Source organism: Scyliorhinus torazame, chromosome 1 (assembly GCF_047496885.1).
Source record: "Scyliorhinus torazame isolate Kashiwa2021f chromosome 1, sScyTor2.1, whole genome shotgun sequence".
Lineage (NCBI taxonomy): Eukaryota > Metazoa > Chordata > Chondrichthyes > Carcharhiniformes > Scyliorhinidae > Scyliorhinus > Scyliorhinus torazame.
In genome coordinates, this window is record NC_092707.1 from 400,104,076 (window position 1) to 400,120,616 (window position 16,541).

Sequence of the window (16,541 nt, forward strand, 5' to 3'; positions counted from 1 at the left end):
GCCCGACAATTTCTGGGGTAGCTCTCTGATGCCTTGTACCTCCGAACCCAGTGAAGGTGTGAACCATTCCCAGTACAACACAGAGACGTTATCAGTGGCAGCTCTTGGGTTCAGCATCCATCGCTCCATGTCAGGGACCGTGCAGTCAGTCAGTGTTCGCACTGTGGTGTCACAGACTGGTACACAGGTACCAATCGGGATGGGTGGTATACCAGGACCAACAAGAGCCCCTGAATCCCAAAGAAGCTATTTGTCTCCTTTAGAAGTGGCTTCGCCAAGTATAGACAGTCAATGGGCATTGTCCATGGGAGAATTCAGCCTGCACCTCCTGCATGTCAGCAATAAGTCAACTGCAAAATACCATAATCAGATCTCACTGACTGATATGACACAGCATATTGCACAAAGCCACCAACGTACATTTTTCATGAGGGGAAGCGAATGGAGGACACTGGTTCCAGATGATACTGGATCGTTGACCAAAGATGAGGATATTTCCCATGTTTCCTTGCATATTTCAACCGACTTAACTCCTGAGAGCCTTCATTGGAAGAACGACTCCTCGGCAGTGGCTGATAACCTCAAGTCTTCATTGGAGATTTCAGTCATAGATGTGGGGACCACCAGAGCTGTTCCCTTGGATTGGATCCCCGTGGTGACCGGCATGTTCCTGCCTCTGTCTGTAGACGTCTCTGCGATTGTAAGAAGTGAAAACGCAAATTCTCTTCACCGTGACGATCTTCCTGAATTGGATCAATCTTTATCACTGGCACCAACTCCATTACCTGGATCTGCTAATGGAACGTATTTTCCCAGATTTCCACCGACAGTTCCAGAAGTATTTCTGAACCATTGGGGAATTGTTTCTCACGCCATTAATAGTTCAATTGTGACTTCTGTCTCACACGCCCAAGAGAGGGTTGTGACCTCTGATACACAGTGGGAAAAAGCCCAACTTGAGCACCAGTTGGTCGAGGTCTCTGTGGACAATGCACGCACAAGACATTCGTGGTTGGGTCCAGTTGCAGAGAGCCATGTGACGAGTGCTTCATGGAGTCCTGGATTGAAGTGGGAGACATATTCAGATTCCGTATTGGAAAGGTCTAAGGGTGTTCAGGCAGTGACTCTAATGCCTGCACCTTTGGAAGTGCAATGGGTCTCGCTCAGTGCACATACCCCATGGCTGACGAGGCCCCCTCAACTCGTGAACTCAGGTGACATTGTTACAGGGGCTGAACCCCAACATATGGCAGTCAGTGACTTTGCACATTTGCCAGAAGATTTCCCAACAGCGGTTTTAAGTCTAACTTTAACAAGTCAACAGCATGCAAGAACATTGCAGTATCTTAAGACAGAGCATTTTGCTGAGGAGACAAACCTTTATAATGAGGGGCTGTACACGTCCCCATTCAGTACCTCTGCTCACGTAGGTGAAGGGATATCAGGAGGCTTAACCTCAGCATCTGTGGGAGGTCCTCGGCTAAGTGCTGGTACTCGAGAACTAGTGCTGCTGCAAATATTATCAATGGATTCCTCTCTGGCTCTCTCTATCGGTGTACTTCCTACTCCACCGATCTGGAGCATTGGCACCAGCACAGGGGTTAACCCTTACATCGAGCAGCCACCTCGAACCTCCGCCACACGCCTCACATATTTGTTCAGCTCTTCATCAGTCGAAGCGGCACCTCCTCCACTCCCCACCCGCGACGTTGATGGACTCAGCCTAGCTCCCCCGACGAGCTTGGAGAGCAGGGAGCCGTCCGTCACCCCTGGCCAAGCCTCCACGTCCTGTCTCTGTGAAGAGGCTGACAGGACAGGCTGCTTGTGTGGAGCAGTGGTCGCCAACCGTATGTCTTAGCAGCAGCTGTAGAAAACTGTAGTGGTGTCTGTCATCACGAATCAGTAGTTGCCTCACATGTGTTGGTGCTGGGGTGTTGATGCATTGAGCTGAACATGTAGAGCTAGCTAGCAGTGAGGATATGCCTGGTTATACAGAAGCCTAGTGATTGTAGAACATCCCCATTTTGCAAGGTTCCTCACGTAGAATTAGCTGCGATAATTAAATAACGTTCTTATTAAAGGTACATCCGAATAAGCAAAATATTGAAAGCATTCACTCCCCTTTAAGGGCGAACACTGCTGCAAAAAGGAATGTTATTCCATAACGATCTTCTTTCAGAACAAAGGTACTGATGCAGTTTCTAAACCACAAACTGAAATTCTTCTTTCAATGAACAATAGAATCCCTACAGTGCAAAAGGAGGCCATTCAGCCCATCGAGCCTGCACCGACCCTCCGAAAGAGCACCCTACTTAAGCCCGCACCTCCACCCTATCCCCGTAACCTACACATCCTTGAGGGGCAATTTATCAGGGCCAATCTACCTAACGTGCACATACTTGGACCGTGGGAGGAAACCGGAGCACCCGGAGAAAACCCACGCAGACACGGGGAGAGCGTGCAAACTCCGCACAGTTGGGGCAGCATGTGGCGCAATGGTTAGCACTGGGACTACAGCGCTGAGGACCCAGGTTTGAATCCCGGCCCTGGGTCACTGTCCGTGTGGAGTTTGCACATTCTCCCCGTGTCTGCTTGGGTTTCACTCCCACAACCCAAAGATGTGCAGGGTAGGTGGATTGGCCACACTAAATTGCCGCTTAATTGGAAAACAAATTGGGTACTCTAAATGTTTTTTAAAACTCCACACAGTCACCTGAGGTGGGAATTAAACCCAAGTCCCTGGTGCTGTGAGGCAGCACTGCCAACCACTGTGCCACCTCGTGCCATAGCAACCTATTTCTCTCTATGATGTGTTATGGGCCAGGGTTTAGAACACCCCCAAAGTGTATCATGGAGTTCACCTGACCCACACCTTTTAATAGATTGTGGTATGGGGAGCACACGGCCCACTCTACAGGTGTGGTGGAGCAGAAATGGAAAAGTATTTTTTAAAGCGAAACATTGTTTATTCTATGAACTCAAGTTAACATTTTTAAAACATACACTGAACATCTTAGCAACCATCAATTCAAATACAACCCCAAAAGAATACAACACTAAGTAATCTTTAAACTTTCCTTTTAACACCCATAAGACAGAAAAAAAAACTTTTAACCGAAGCACATGAGGTTTAAATTCACTACTGAGGACAGTTATCACTCTGAATTCACCAAAGGATAAAGAAATAGTCTTTATATGGCAGAGAGAACATTACACCTTCTTTGGCTGGCCTCAGCTCCAACACTAAAACGAAACCAAAAACACAGACACACCCAAGCTTTTCTCAAAGTGAAACTAAAAGCTGACAGACGGCCCAGCTCCATCCACACTCTGACATCACTGCAGTAATAAACACCCATTTCTTAAAGGTACTCTCACATGACAGATGAGTAAGTCTTGCAGTTTTGTTGATGGTTTATTGACTACAGCGAAAATACAAATACTCCATTTTCATTGAAGGAGGAACCTCAAGGCATGATTCTAATTGCGACTGTTTTCCTTTATCAATCTGGCAGGCATATGATGTGCTCCACTTAAAGGGGAGGAAGAGTGTTGTCAATTTTTGCTTGACTGTAGCTGAAGATTGTCTTGCCCTGCTCTGTACTGAGACGGTAGCATGGTCACTGCGTGAGGAATTGCTCACCTTTTTGAAACTTTTAGCTTGTGCTAATTCACAAAAGTCGGAAATTCAGGCTTTAGGTTAATGCTCATTTCCTTTAGCACTTACTAAATTAACCCTTTGAGTCCACGGGATGCATTGTAACACTAAATAAACAATACAGAATGTTCACTTCCACTGTTTTAAATAGGGTGATTGAAGAACCGTGCCTAACGCAGAGTTCTAACAATGAATACTGTCAGAAAAGTTGTCCTGTAAGAGATTGAACTGAACTCTGGCAGCAAATGCTTTTGTTGTCACCTCAGAGGGTTAATTCCGTGTCTCTGTGCTTGATTTCCCATGAACAGTGACAGTGTTATGTCTTCTCCCCCCACCACTCCTGGCAAATGAGCACAATCCCAGAGACTAACGCACGCCTCTGATTTTAACTAACACCAGCCGCCGTTAGCAATTTGAAAGGTGCCATCTGGTGAGGACTGTGCAGACTATCCCCTCCCTCCGGCCCTCAAAGTTGCTGCTTGCTTGTCTCACACCGGTGTCGGGTGCCGGGGTGTTTCCCAATAGGACGGGCGCAGAGGATCTAGTCGACAAGCGCCATGTCATTGTGGCAATATTTGAAACCTGGCACTGACCTTCTCCAGTTTCCACCGGTGAACCTGGCTTTCCAACCATTCGATGAAGTCTGCACAGTTGTCACTTCAATAGCCCCCGCTAGTCTGTAGTTAGTTGTCTAATCCGATAATGACAGGATTTAGTGTATTTCGGCAACACACGAGAATCAAAAATGCATGAGAATACATGATGTATTGATAACTTTGGAATCTTATGTGCATTCTAACACACCAGAGAACGGAGCCAGTTAAGAAAACATTTGTTTTGAAGTGTATCCTCCTTTCTTTATTATCTGTCCTTGGGGGCGGGGGGGGGGGGGGGTGAGTCTGCCTCTTGCCTTCTCTCGAATGCAATAGTCACTGCAATCAGCCATTCGCCCTCCAGCTATCCCAGCAACTGGCCCCCCTGCCTCAAACACCCATTCTGTTATTGGCTGAATGATGATCGAACCATAAGGCACACAGCCTCCAAACAGTTATAGCAAGGAGTGAACGGAGGCATGTGCTCCTCTAGGTGCTTCGTCTGGTAGCTTGTGTTTGTACGAAGATTTTCTCCCCCCCCCCCCCCCCCCCCCGTTGTCGGATTGTGAACAGGTTCTGAATGCATTGCGGCCATTCCCGGTGACGAGAGGAAGTCTTGCCCTCTTGCGATTGGAGGGTGGGGGGGGGGGGGGGGGGCGGGTAACACTCATTGTAACACTGAACTGTTCTCACTACACAGGGGGGCTTTTGTACAGGACGCAGTTTACAGTCCACGACCTGAATGGCAATATGAACACAGCTGATCTTGAGCGAACAGTATCAACCTGGGTAGGTCAACTCAGTCTGCCTTTTCCTGGCTTGTGTTCAATATCACTGACCTTCTCCCTGTGTACGTGTCTCAGTAATACCCTCATCTCCAAGCCCACCCCCACACTGTTCGACCCCCCCCCCCCCCCCCACTACCACCACTGCTCAGCTGGTTGAGACAGTGAAGACAGAGGGCTAGTAAGCCAAAGAGACCAGAAGGGTTCCACTTTGAGCCAGACCTGTCGTTATGGCGACAGGGCTTTTTTGTTCTGTATTTCTTTCCTGGGATGTGGGTGCCGCTGGTAAATAGCTGACTCACTCAGCTATTTGAGGGGGCAGTGAAGGGTCAGAACATAGAAACATAGGGAACAGGAGCGGCAGGAGGCCCTTGGAGCCTGTTCTGCCATTCATTACGATCATGGCTGATCGTCCAACCCGGAAACCTCCTCCCGCTAATGAAACATCATCAACCGCCTTGCCGAGGGTCACATGTAGGCCAGACCGGGTAAGGACGCAGATTTCTTTCCCTAAAAGGACACGGGTGAACCAGATGTTTTTTTTTACACAGCAAAAAGTCATAGCTATCATGGTCACCATTCCTGAGACTTGATATTCCAGGTTTTATGAATTGAAATTGCACCAGCTGTTATGGTGGGATTTGAACCACTAGCCCAGTAACATTACCAATATGCCACCGTCTCCCTCTGTTGCAATTGGCTTCTTCACTCTTTAGTTAGGAAAGGTAATACTCAGAAGGGCTTCCACTCCCAACCCGGGGCAGTTAACCTGGAGGGGAATGATCTTCCTTGACTGTTCCTTTCCTCTGGTCGATTGTTTATCGTCTCACTCCCTCACACAATTTAACCCTTATCCAACTAAACAACATGTCCGGTGTAAGAGCATATGGGACCATTTCCTGTGCAGGGAGTCCAAATGGATGTTATGACTCAGCTGTATTGACCTGTTTTTCTTTGGCATTATTGCTTATCTGAGCAAAGGATGAAAATGACAGGTTGACGTGCTTGTGCCAGTTTGGCCTTTGTTAAAGTGTCGGCCTGTGCACTGATTTGGTATCTTTTTTTTCCCATTTATGTTTCAGCTCACTGTGTCTTTTCAGAACTGGAATTACTCTGTGTATGTGGAGAGTGTCAGGTGAGGAGATCAACTCTTTGTAAATGAAACCAAAGGTTGAACACATGCGGAAAGATACCATTAAAGTTGTGAGTTAATGCCTCCTGTTAACACAAGAATACAAGAAATAGGAGCAGGACATACGGCCCATCGAGCCTGCTCCGCCATTCAATACTATCATGGCTGATCTTGGCTTCAACCTCCATTTTCCTGCCTGCGACATTATGGGAAATGTTCAGAATGCAAAGGGTTAATGTCATACCATAATTAACCACTAGATGGAACTAGATGCAGAACTATATAAAGCACTGACTCACAGAGTTCGGGGAGAAGGCTGGACAGGTGAGCATGCAAGTAGTGAAAGAGGTCAGAGTACAGTTATAGATAGAGTGCAGAGACTAGTGTTAGTTGAGTGTAGATTGTAGACTACTAGATTATTGTTTACTGTAGGAGTAAGTGGTCGAGCTTTAATGAGGAGTGTAATAAATGTAAGCTTTGTTAATGGACTTAGTTTCTGTGGTCTTTGTGAGCACTAAAACATGCATCCTGAGAACAAGAATCACAAAGAACACCACACCGTCCTCTCGCCATATCCATTAATTCCGAGTAACTAAAGACGTGTCTATCCCAGTCTTTGACTTATTCAACAATGGAGCAACCACAACCCTCTGGGGTCGAGAATTCCAAAGATTCACAACCCTTTGAGTGAAGCAATTTCGCCTCATCTCAGCCCTAATTGAGCGTGCCCCCAAACTGGACGATGGAGGAATTTCAATGGGCGCCCTTGTTACGCTGCAGTAATTCACAGTGTAATGTAGGAGTTCTCATTGGGCCCTTGGTTCAAAAAGATCCAATGATTTGTCAGTAATTGGAAGAGAATGGCGCTGTTACATTGGCGCAGAGTGAGACGCTCTTCCAGAGGTGGGGCTGAGGCATGGCTTCCACCTTGCTTTGGCTGCCTGGATTGGAGAATGCTCCATTCCCCAATGCTAACATCCCCCAGTATCAAATGAAATGGTATAAAATGGCACCAACTGCACGGCAACAGGAACACGTACATTCCAGTGAACGATCATTCCTGAAGTATTTTCCTTACTCTTGTGTCACCGTAATAGCGAAGGGAATGGGAGGTCTTGTGGTGCTGTGGTAGTGTCCCTACCTCTGGGCCAGAAGCTCCCCGGTTCAAGTCCCACTTCAGGGCTTGATGGCCAGTGAAGGTCGGTTCCTATCGTGGCCAAACTGGTTGACTATCAGCCTGTAAGCCCTTCCATTATGCCTGACTGCAGGTGGTAAGAGCGGGAGAGCTTCCTGGTCGGCCGTATGGCAGAACGACAAATCACTGCACTACTTTGCCAAGTATAATCTTGGACCAATCCAGTGGACGTTCAATGGTTGCTGGTGCCCTGTGAGGGCGTGGTACCCAATGGAGGAGGAGGACGATGAAGGATATCCAGCTGTCTCTATAACCTGGAGGTTAGGATATACTGGGGTCAGGTTGGTTGCCAACAGATGGTGGCTGACGTCCCGGCCATGGTTAGTGGAGTGTTCAGCCAATCACCTTCGATATTGGGAACAGGCGGGACGTGGAGCTGAGGCCAATATCCGATCAGCCGTCATCTTATTGAACGGCACAGCAGGAGGGGACGAATGGCCTAAGCCTGCTTATGTACGTAGGAGTTCAAACCTCACAATAGAGACACCACATTCAATAAAATTGCTAATCTGCAGGATGTGCAGTCTGGTTGTAGAAAACCCAACCATCTATTTTTATTTGGTACATTCTGAGCAATAGCTTTTTTTTCCTCACAAACCAGAATTCTTTCTCTCACTGTTTAGGATTCTTGACAGCAACAAAACTTCAGCACATCGGATTTCGAGATCAGTCGAAAGCACAAGGTAAGAAATCAATATTTTGCTCTCTACTTTTAGATGGTTCCTTTTATTATTCCTTCGCTAGCTGGGCCAGCATTTATTGCCCATCCCTAATTGCCCTTGAGAAGGTGGTGGTGAGCTGCCTTCTTGAACCGCTGCAGTCCGCGAGGTGTAGGTACACCCGCTGTGCTGTTAGGGAGGGAGTTCTAGAATTTTGATCACATGGTATTGAAGGATGGCAGGTGAACATGCCTGTGCATCCCAGGTCCTGTCCCTGTTTAGACGCATTCTAACCCAAGTCATAAAGCATCTCCCTTTCTCATATATTATTTCTCCCTCAGCTATGACTGCCTGGCTATTCTGTACTACAACATTACCAAGAACATTTACCTAGAAGAGAGGATAGTCCAAGAGAGACTGAGAAACACATCTTCAATCATCGGAAATAATCTTTCCATAGACTCCATTCAGGTTCAACCAGTAGGTAGGTGAAAATCACTTTGGAATAACATGGTCATTTATTTTCTTGTGAAAAAGTATTCAGCACCGGTGTGATGGGCCGAACTGTTGCCTGCTACCAAGAAAGATTGATCGCGATTAGATATTAAAATTAAGTCTTGAAAAATTGAGCAATTTCTTCTCGAATAGAAAAGGCCGAAGAGATGACCCAGATGATAATGAAGGGGTTTATTAATGTAGTGCATTGATAATCCCTTATTGGGCTGCATGGTAGCACAGTTGTTTCATAGCTCCAGGGTCCCAGGTTCGATTCCCCGCTGGGTCACTGTCTGTGCGGAGTCTGCGCCTTCTCCCCGTGTCAGTGTGGGTTTCCTCCAGGTGCTCCGATTTCCTCCCACAGTCCAAAGATGTGCAGGTTAGGTGGGATTGGCTCTGCTAAATTTCCCTTAGTTCCAAAAAGGTTAGGTGGGGATACTGGGTTATGGGGATAGGATGGAGGTGTGTGCTTGGGTGGGGTGCTCTTTCCCAGGACTGGTGCAGACACAATGGGCCGAATGGCCCCCTTCTGCCCTTTAAATTCTATGAAATCCTATGAAAAATGCAAATTAATCTAACAGGCAATTTAGGGGAAATAGCCTTACCCCGGGAGCGGTAAGAATGTAGAACTTACTCCAAAGGGAGTAGTGGGGGCAAATAGCATTAGTGCATTTGAAGGGAGGCTACAAACATAGACGGTTATGATGGGAAAATGAGGTGAAGACAGGGTGGAGGTGAAGAGTTGGGTGGGGGGGGGGCGTCCTCGCAGGGGACCAGCACCCCTCAAGGACTGCCTCCAGCAGCAGCTGCAGGACCTCCAGGACCAGGGCGTAATTTCGAAAATTACTGAACTGACTGATTGGGTCAGCTCTACGGTGTGCGTGAAAAAACCATCCGCCGAATTCCGCATATGTATTGATCCCAAGGACCTCAACCGCAGTATTATGAGAGAACACTATCCCATTCCAAAGCGCGAAGAACTCACCAAGCTAGACGCATCCAAGGGGTTCTGGCAGATCCAACTCGACGCACCCAGTCGGAAGCTCTGCACCTTTAGCACCCCATTTGGCCGGTATTGCTACAACCGGATGCCGTTTGGCATCATCTCTGCATCGGAAGTGTTCCACAGAATAATGGAGCAGATGATGGAAGGTATCAAAGGGGTTCGCGTATATGTGGACGACATCATCGTCTGGTCTACCACCCCGCAGGAGCACATTGATTGCCTCCAACGCATCTTCCAACGAATCCTTGAGCATGGCCTCCGCCTCAACAAGGCCAAATGCTCCTTTGGTCAAACAGAACTTAAATTCCTCAGAGACCACATTTCACAGTTTGACGTGCAGCCGGATGCTGACAAGGTATCTGCCATTAAGGCCATGAAGACATCGGAGGACAAGAAGGCAGTCCTCCGCTTCCTGGGCATGGTCAATTTCCTGGGAAAATTCATCCCTAACCTCGCTCTCACGAACCTGGTTAAGAAGACAACTGAGTTCCAATGGCTCCCTGCCCACGAACAAGAATGGCGGGAACTCAAGGCGAAGCTGACCAAGGCCCCGGTGTTGGCATTTTTCGATCCGGCCAAAGAAACAAAGATCTCCACGGATGCCAGTCAGTCCGGCATTGGAGAAGTGCTCCTTCAACGTGACGACGCCTCCTCATGGGCTCCTGTCGCATATGCATCACGTGCAATGACGGCCACCGAACAGCGCTATGCGCAAATTGAAAAAGAGTGCCTGGGCCTTCTTATCGGAGTCGTCAAATTCCATGATTATGTCTATGGACTCCCAAAGTTCACAGTCGAGACAGACCACAGGCCACTGGTCAATATCATTCAAAAAGACCTTAATGACATGACGCCGCGCCTGCAGCGCATTCTCCTTAAACTCAGGCGGTACGACTTCAAACTCGTCTACACCCCGGGTAAGGAGTTCATCGTCGCCGACGCACTCTCCCGATCTGTCACCATACCCTGCGACCCAGCGGGCTTCGTGTGCCAAATTGATGCTCAGGTGGCATTCGCCGCATCCAATCTGCCCGCCACGGACGAACGACTCATCCAGATTCGTCGTGAGACGGCCACCGATCCCCTGCTCCAGCGTGTCATGCGCCACCTGACAGACGGGTGGCTCAAGGGCCAAAGCCCTCAATTCTATAACATTAAAGATGACCTGGCGGTGGTAGATGGAATTTCATCGAATTTACTGTGCAGAAGGAGGCCATTCGGCCCATCGAGTCTGCACCGGCTCTTGGAAAGAGCACCCCACCGAAGCCCACACCTCCACCCTATCCCCATAACCCAGTAACCCCACCCAACACTAAGGGCAATTTTGGACACTAAGGACAATTTAACATGGCCAACCACCTAACCTGCACATTTTCGGGCTGTGGGAGGAAACCGGAGCACCCGGAGGAAACCCACGCACACATGGGGAGGATGTGCAGACTCCGCACAGACAGTGACCCAAGCCGGGAATCGAACCTGGGACCCTGGAGCTGTGAAGCAATTGTGCTATCCACTATGCTACCGTGCTGCCCCTAAATTCTACTAAAGCTGGACAGGATCGTCATTCCGCACAGCATGCGGAACCTCGTCCTTGAGCAACTCCATGAGGTCCACCTGGGAGTGGAGAAATGCTGCTGACGGGCCCGTGAGGCATTGTACTGGCCTGGAATCAACAAGGACATTCCCAATGCCGTTCTTAACTGCCCAACATGCCAGTGTTTCCAACCTGCTCAGCCAAGGGAGACCTTGCAACCCCATGGCTTGGTCACGTCCCGCTGGACCAAAGTGGGCATCGACCTGTTGCATGCACTTGGCTGGGACTATGTCCTCATAGTGGACTATTTCTCAAACTACCCGGAGGTAGTTAGGCTACATGACCTCACCTCAACTGCGGTCATCCGTGCGTGCAAGGAAACCTTCGCTCGCCATGGCATCCCGCTCACGGTCATGTCCGACAATGGCCTGTGTTTTGCCAGTCAGGAGTGGTCCAATTTTGCCAAACGATACAACTTCACACATGTCACGTCCAGTCCCCATTACCCCAATCCAATGGCAAAGCTGAAAAGGGGGTGCACATTGTCAAACGACTCCTGTGCAAGGCGGCCGATGCAGGATCCGATTTTTACTTGGCCCTGCTTGCTTATAGATCAGCTCCATTGCCCACCGGCCTGTCACCGGCTCAATTGTTGATGAATCGCACGCTGCGGACGACGGTGCCGGCCATTCATGTCCAGGACTTGGACAACCTTCCGGTCCTTCATCGAATGGAGTTGTCTCGGGCCCAACACAAATCGGTGTACGACGCCCGCGCCACGGATCTCCCTGCTCTGGCTCCTGCTGACGAGGTCCGTGTCCAACTTCCCGATGGTGGTTGGTCCGCCACCGCTGTGGTGCTCAGACAAGTGGCCCCCAGGTCATTTTTGGTTAGTCTACAAGACGGCTCTCTTCTTCGCCAAAATAGGCGGGCACTACGACTCCTTCCTCGCTCGCCACCAGATCATCATGTCCTGCCTCGCCGTGACGACAAACCCGTCACGGACTTTGCAGATCTCCCTTTCGCTCTGCCACCCTCTGAGTCTGACACAGTCCCGCCCATTCCAGAACAGGCGGCCCCGACCCACCCTTGAGGCGGTCAACCAGAATTCGTCACCCACCTCAGAGACTGAATTTATGAACTGCGTGAATTCATGGACTCTTTGAACTCATGAACTGATTGTTCCGTTACCCTGTTTGATTGACTCACTAGTTTGTACATACTGCTGTTCTCGTTATATTTTGTGTTACATACTATCCATCTGCACTCGACACCTTCCAGTGTAAATATCTTAGAGTTTCTGTACATAGTCCTGTAAATATGCTCGCATGTGCCACACATAGTTGGGAACATGAAATGAAAAATGAAAATCGCTTATTGTCACGAGTAGGCTTCAATGAAGTTACTGTGAACAGCCCCTAGTCGCCACATTCCGGCACCTGTTCGGGGAGGCTGGTATGGGAATCAAACTGTGCTGCTGGCCTGCCTTGGTCTGCTTTAAAAGCCAGCGATTTAGCCTAGTGAGTTAAACCAGCCCCTCGCATACTCGCATACATTCGCATACTATATTATTTATTGCCACAAACACATTTTTTTAGAAAAGGGGGGATGTCATAATATACACATCAGTATATGATGGTGTAGAGACACACACTGACTGACACATTGCAAGACCAATCAACACACACAACACAGCAGCCAATCGCCAGTTAGGGCACGGTCACTATAAAGACAGAGGGCACTAGTTTTCCCGCTCATTCGGGATGCAGCCTCTGAGACAGACAGAGCCCGCAGTCAGTAGCACAAACATCCATCATGTGCTAGCAGTATAGGCTGGTCAGGTTAGGCATAGGTCTTCAGTCAATCTAACATAGTGTCGACCCACAGTGCAAGTATGTTTAACAGCTCTTAGTTAAATAAAATAGAGTTGTACTATTACAAGTGTTGGTAGCCTGTCTATGTTACTGCTAAGGTAAACGCAGTCTCCATTGATCCAAAGTACCCAGCACATCAGGGCAGTGAGGGAGAGATGATGACAAGAGAAAATGAAGAGTGGTGAGATGTGGAGCATAAAGCCTGACACAGACCAGCTGGGCTGAATGGCCTGTTTCAATGCTGTAACACACTCTGTGACAATTGCGATCGGATTTATTGCCAGTGTCAGTCGCAGTTTTCATCAGCTCTTTTGAAACTTTTAGTGTTTTTTGTTCTGCAGTAGATGTGCATTGCTTCTCCAGGATTCAGCAGATCTCCTTCCAGAAGATGATTCGGATATATCCCTCCTTCCACGCTGTGTGAATTCAATTCATTAATCTAAGATTGTTGCTGACATTCCTGAGTGAAGATGCTCCGTGTTGTGTAACCCTTCACTGAAGCGAATCAAGTGTCCAGTCAGATTCAATCCTCAACAGAATGAATCAATCTGATTTGCAGCCCTAATCCCTCATTGATTGAGTGAGTCCCAGCTCCAACCCTCAAAAGAATAACATTTTTCCCATTTCGGTTTATAGATACTAGCAACCGTTACCCAGAGTAAAAATCAATCCGTTTCAAATCCAGACCCAACCTGAATCTACATCTGAACCTTAACGGGACAGATTCAATGCTAAAGAGAAGGCATAAATGGACCATGGCTGGTTTGCAGGACGTAACGAGTGGTGTGCCACAGCGATCAGGGCGGGGGGGGGGGTCAACTTTTCACAATTTATATACATTACTTGGATGAAGAGACAGCAGGTATTGTTGCTAAATTTGCTGATGGCAAATAGGTAGGAAAGTAAGATGTGAAGAGGACGTCAGGAGGCTACACCGGGATGTAGGCAGGTAAAGTGATTGGGTAAAGATCTGAGAGATGGAGTATAATCTGGGAAGATGTGAAATTGTCTATTTTGGCAGGAAAGATAAAAAGTAAGCTTATTAACACAATGGCGAGATGTAGAGGTATCTGAGTGTCCTCGTGCTAATGGGAAAAGGTCAGTAAACAGGCGTCACAAGTAGTCAAGAAAGCTAATAGAATGTTAGCATTTATTATGTGGGAAATTGAATACAAAAGTAGGAGGTTATGCTTCTGTTGTGCAGAGCATTAGTGAGGCCAAATTTGGAGCACTGTGTACAGTATTGGACGTAGAGACAGAGATTGGACGTAGATGAAGAGACAGCAGGTATTGTTGCTAAATTTGCTGATGGCAAATAGGTAGGAAAGTAAGATGTGAAGAGGACGTCAGGAGGCTACACAGGGATGTAGGCAGGTAAAGTGATTGGGTAAAGATCTGAGAGATGGAGTATAATCTGGGAAGATGTGAAATTGTCTATTTTGGCAGGAAAGATAAAAAGTAAGCTTATTAACACAATGGCGAGATGTAGAGGTATCTGAGTGTCCTCGTGCTAATGGGAAAAGGTCAGTAAACAGGCGTCACAAGTAGTCAAGAAAGCTAATAGAATGTTAGCATTTATTATGTGGGAAATTGAATACAAAAGTAGGAGGTTATGCTTCTGTTGTGCAGAGCATTAGTGAGGCCAAATTTGGAGCACTGTGTACAGTATTGGACGTAAATGCATTGGACGTCGTTCAAAGAAGTTTTCCCAGACTAGTACCTGGAATGGGCAAGTTATCTTATGAGGAAAGTCTTGGCAGGGTAAATTTGTATCCACTGGAGTTTAGAAGAGTAAGAGGTGACTTGATTGAAACATAAAAGACCATGAGCTGTATCGACAGGGTGGGTGTGGAGAGGATGTTTCCTCTTGTGGGAGAATCTTGAACTTGGGGGTCACTGTTTAAAAATAAGGGGGCGTCCATTTAAAACACAAATTAGGAATATTTTATTCTCGTGCAGTCTTTGAAACTCTCTTCCTCAAAAGGCAGTGAAAACAGAGTCTTTGAATGTTTTTAAGGCAGAGTTAGATAGATTCTTGATTAACAAGGGGGTGAAAGGTTATCAGGGCTAGGCGGGAATGTGGGGTTGAGATTACAATCCGATCAGCCATGATATTATTGAATGGCGGACCAGGCTCGAGGGGCTGATTGGCCTCCTCCTGCTTCTAATTTGTCTGTTCAGTCTTCTGAAAGAATTAAATTGATCCCTAAGAGGGGTTTGATCGCTTTAATGGTCAGGAAGCCAGCGGTAGGAATGACAAACGGTTTATTTTAACTAAACATAAAGTCTGCCCACGGCAGAAACTATCAGCAATCACCCGTTGGGGCAACCAACATGCCGGTCCCTGCTCGGGCCGGGCTCGGTCTTGCCACCCCCAGCTGGGTGGGCCTCCGCCCACTCCCGGGGAAGATCGTACTCCACGAGCCTCAGATCGATCATGGTTTCCCTGTGGGCCTCAAGGGGGTTCTGACAATAAGGTAGCTGCGCATTGAGTCCACACTTCATACATGACAAAAGACATACCAAGCACTTGAGAAAATGCAATATAGATTTACAAGGACAATGCCAGAACTAAGAGACTATAAATATTAGGAAAGTTTGAAAGACCTTGAGAAAAGAGGAAGCTGAACGGTGAGCTCACCACCTAAAGTTACGAAAATTGTTTGATAATATAACTACGTAGAGAAAATATTTCCACTGTTGGGATTTGAGGGGGTTTGGTAGAAGGATGGGGTCCACCAATAGTGGATATAAATACAAAATAGTCGCTACTGGATTCATGGTAGCCATGATGTGCAGATGCCGGCGATGGACTGGGGTGGACACAGCAAGAAGTTTTACAACACCCAAGTTAAAGTCCAACAGGTTTGTTTGGAATCGCGAGCTTTCGGAGCGTAGCTAACTTGGTGTTGTCAGACTTCTTACTGCTGGATTAGATAGGGAATTCAGGAGAAAATTGCTTCCCAGAGAGTGGTGAGAATGTGGAATAATAATAATAATTTTTATTGTCACAAGTAGGTTTACATTAATTAACACTACAATGAAGTTACTGTGAAAATCCCCTAGTCACCACATTCCAGCGCCTGTTCGGGTACACAGAGGGAGAATTCAGAATGTCCAATTCACCTAACAAGCACGTCTTTTGGGACTTGTGGGAGGAAACCGGGGCACCCGGAGGAAATCCACGCAGACACGGGGAGAACGTGCAGTCTCCGCACAGACAGTGACCCAAGCCGGGAATCGAACCCGGGTCCCTGGCGCTGTGAAGCAACAGTGCTAACCACTGTGCTTCCGTGCCACCCAACCCTCCACCACAGGCGTGGCTGAGATCAATAACATAGATGAATTTAAAGAGAAGCGAGATAAACATATGAGGAAGAACGGACTAGAACATTTTGGTGAAAGCAAAATACTGCGGATGTTGGATGAACTCAGCAGGAGACAAAAAGTTCACGTTTCGGATCTAAGTGACCCTTGTACAGAACATTCTGGTGTTGGGATTGGATGAATTATAGTGGGAAGAGGCAGCATAAACGGCAGCATGGACCATTCAGTTGGGCTGAATGTCCTGTGTCCGTGCTGGAAAGTTTAGAGTAATCCTAATTCTAGG

The 16,541-nt window shown here is 47.6% G+C and overlaps 1 protein-coding gene across 10 annotated transcripts in view; it reads left to right on the plus strand.

Moving 5' to 3' along the window:
* The window catches only part of adgrg6 (adhesion G protein-coupled receptor G6), a 201,813-nt gene that overhangs the window by 111,421 nt on the left and 73,851 nt on the right, over positions 1-16,541 (plus strand). For all 10 annotated transcript variants that reach the window (XM_072513806.1, XM_072513837.1, XM_072513830.1 and 7 more), the window contains 4 exons: positions 4,952-5,040; positions 6,119-6,171; positions 7,987-8,046; positions 8,364-8,506. In XM_072513806.1, the coding sequence (XP_072369907.1) occupies positions 4,952-5,040; positions 6,119-6,171; positions 7,987-8,046; positions 8,364-8,506 (345 nt within the window). The remainder of the gene's footprint in view (positions 1-4,951; positions 5,041-6,118; positions 6,172-7,986; positions 8,047-8,363; positions 8,507-16,541) is intronic.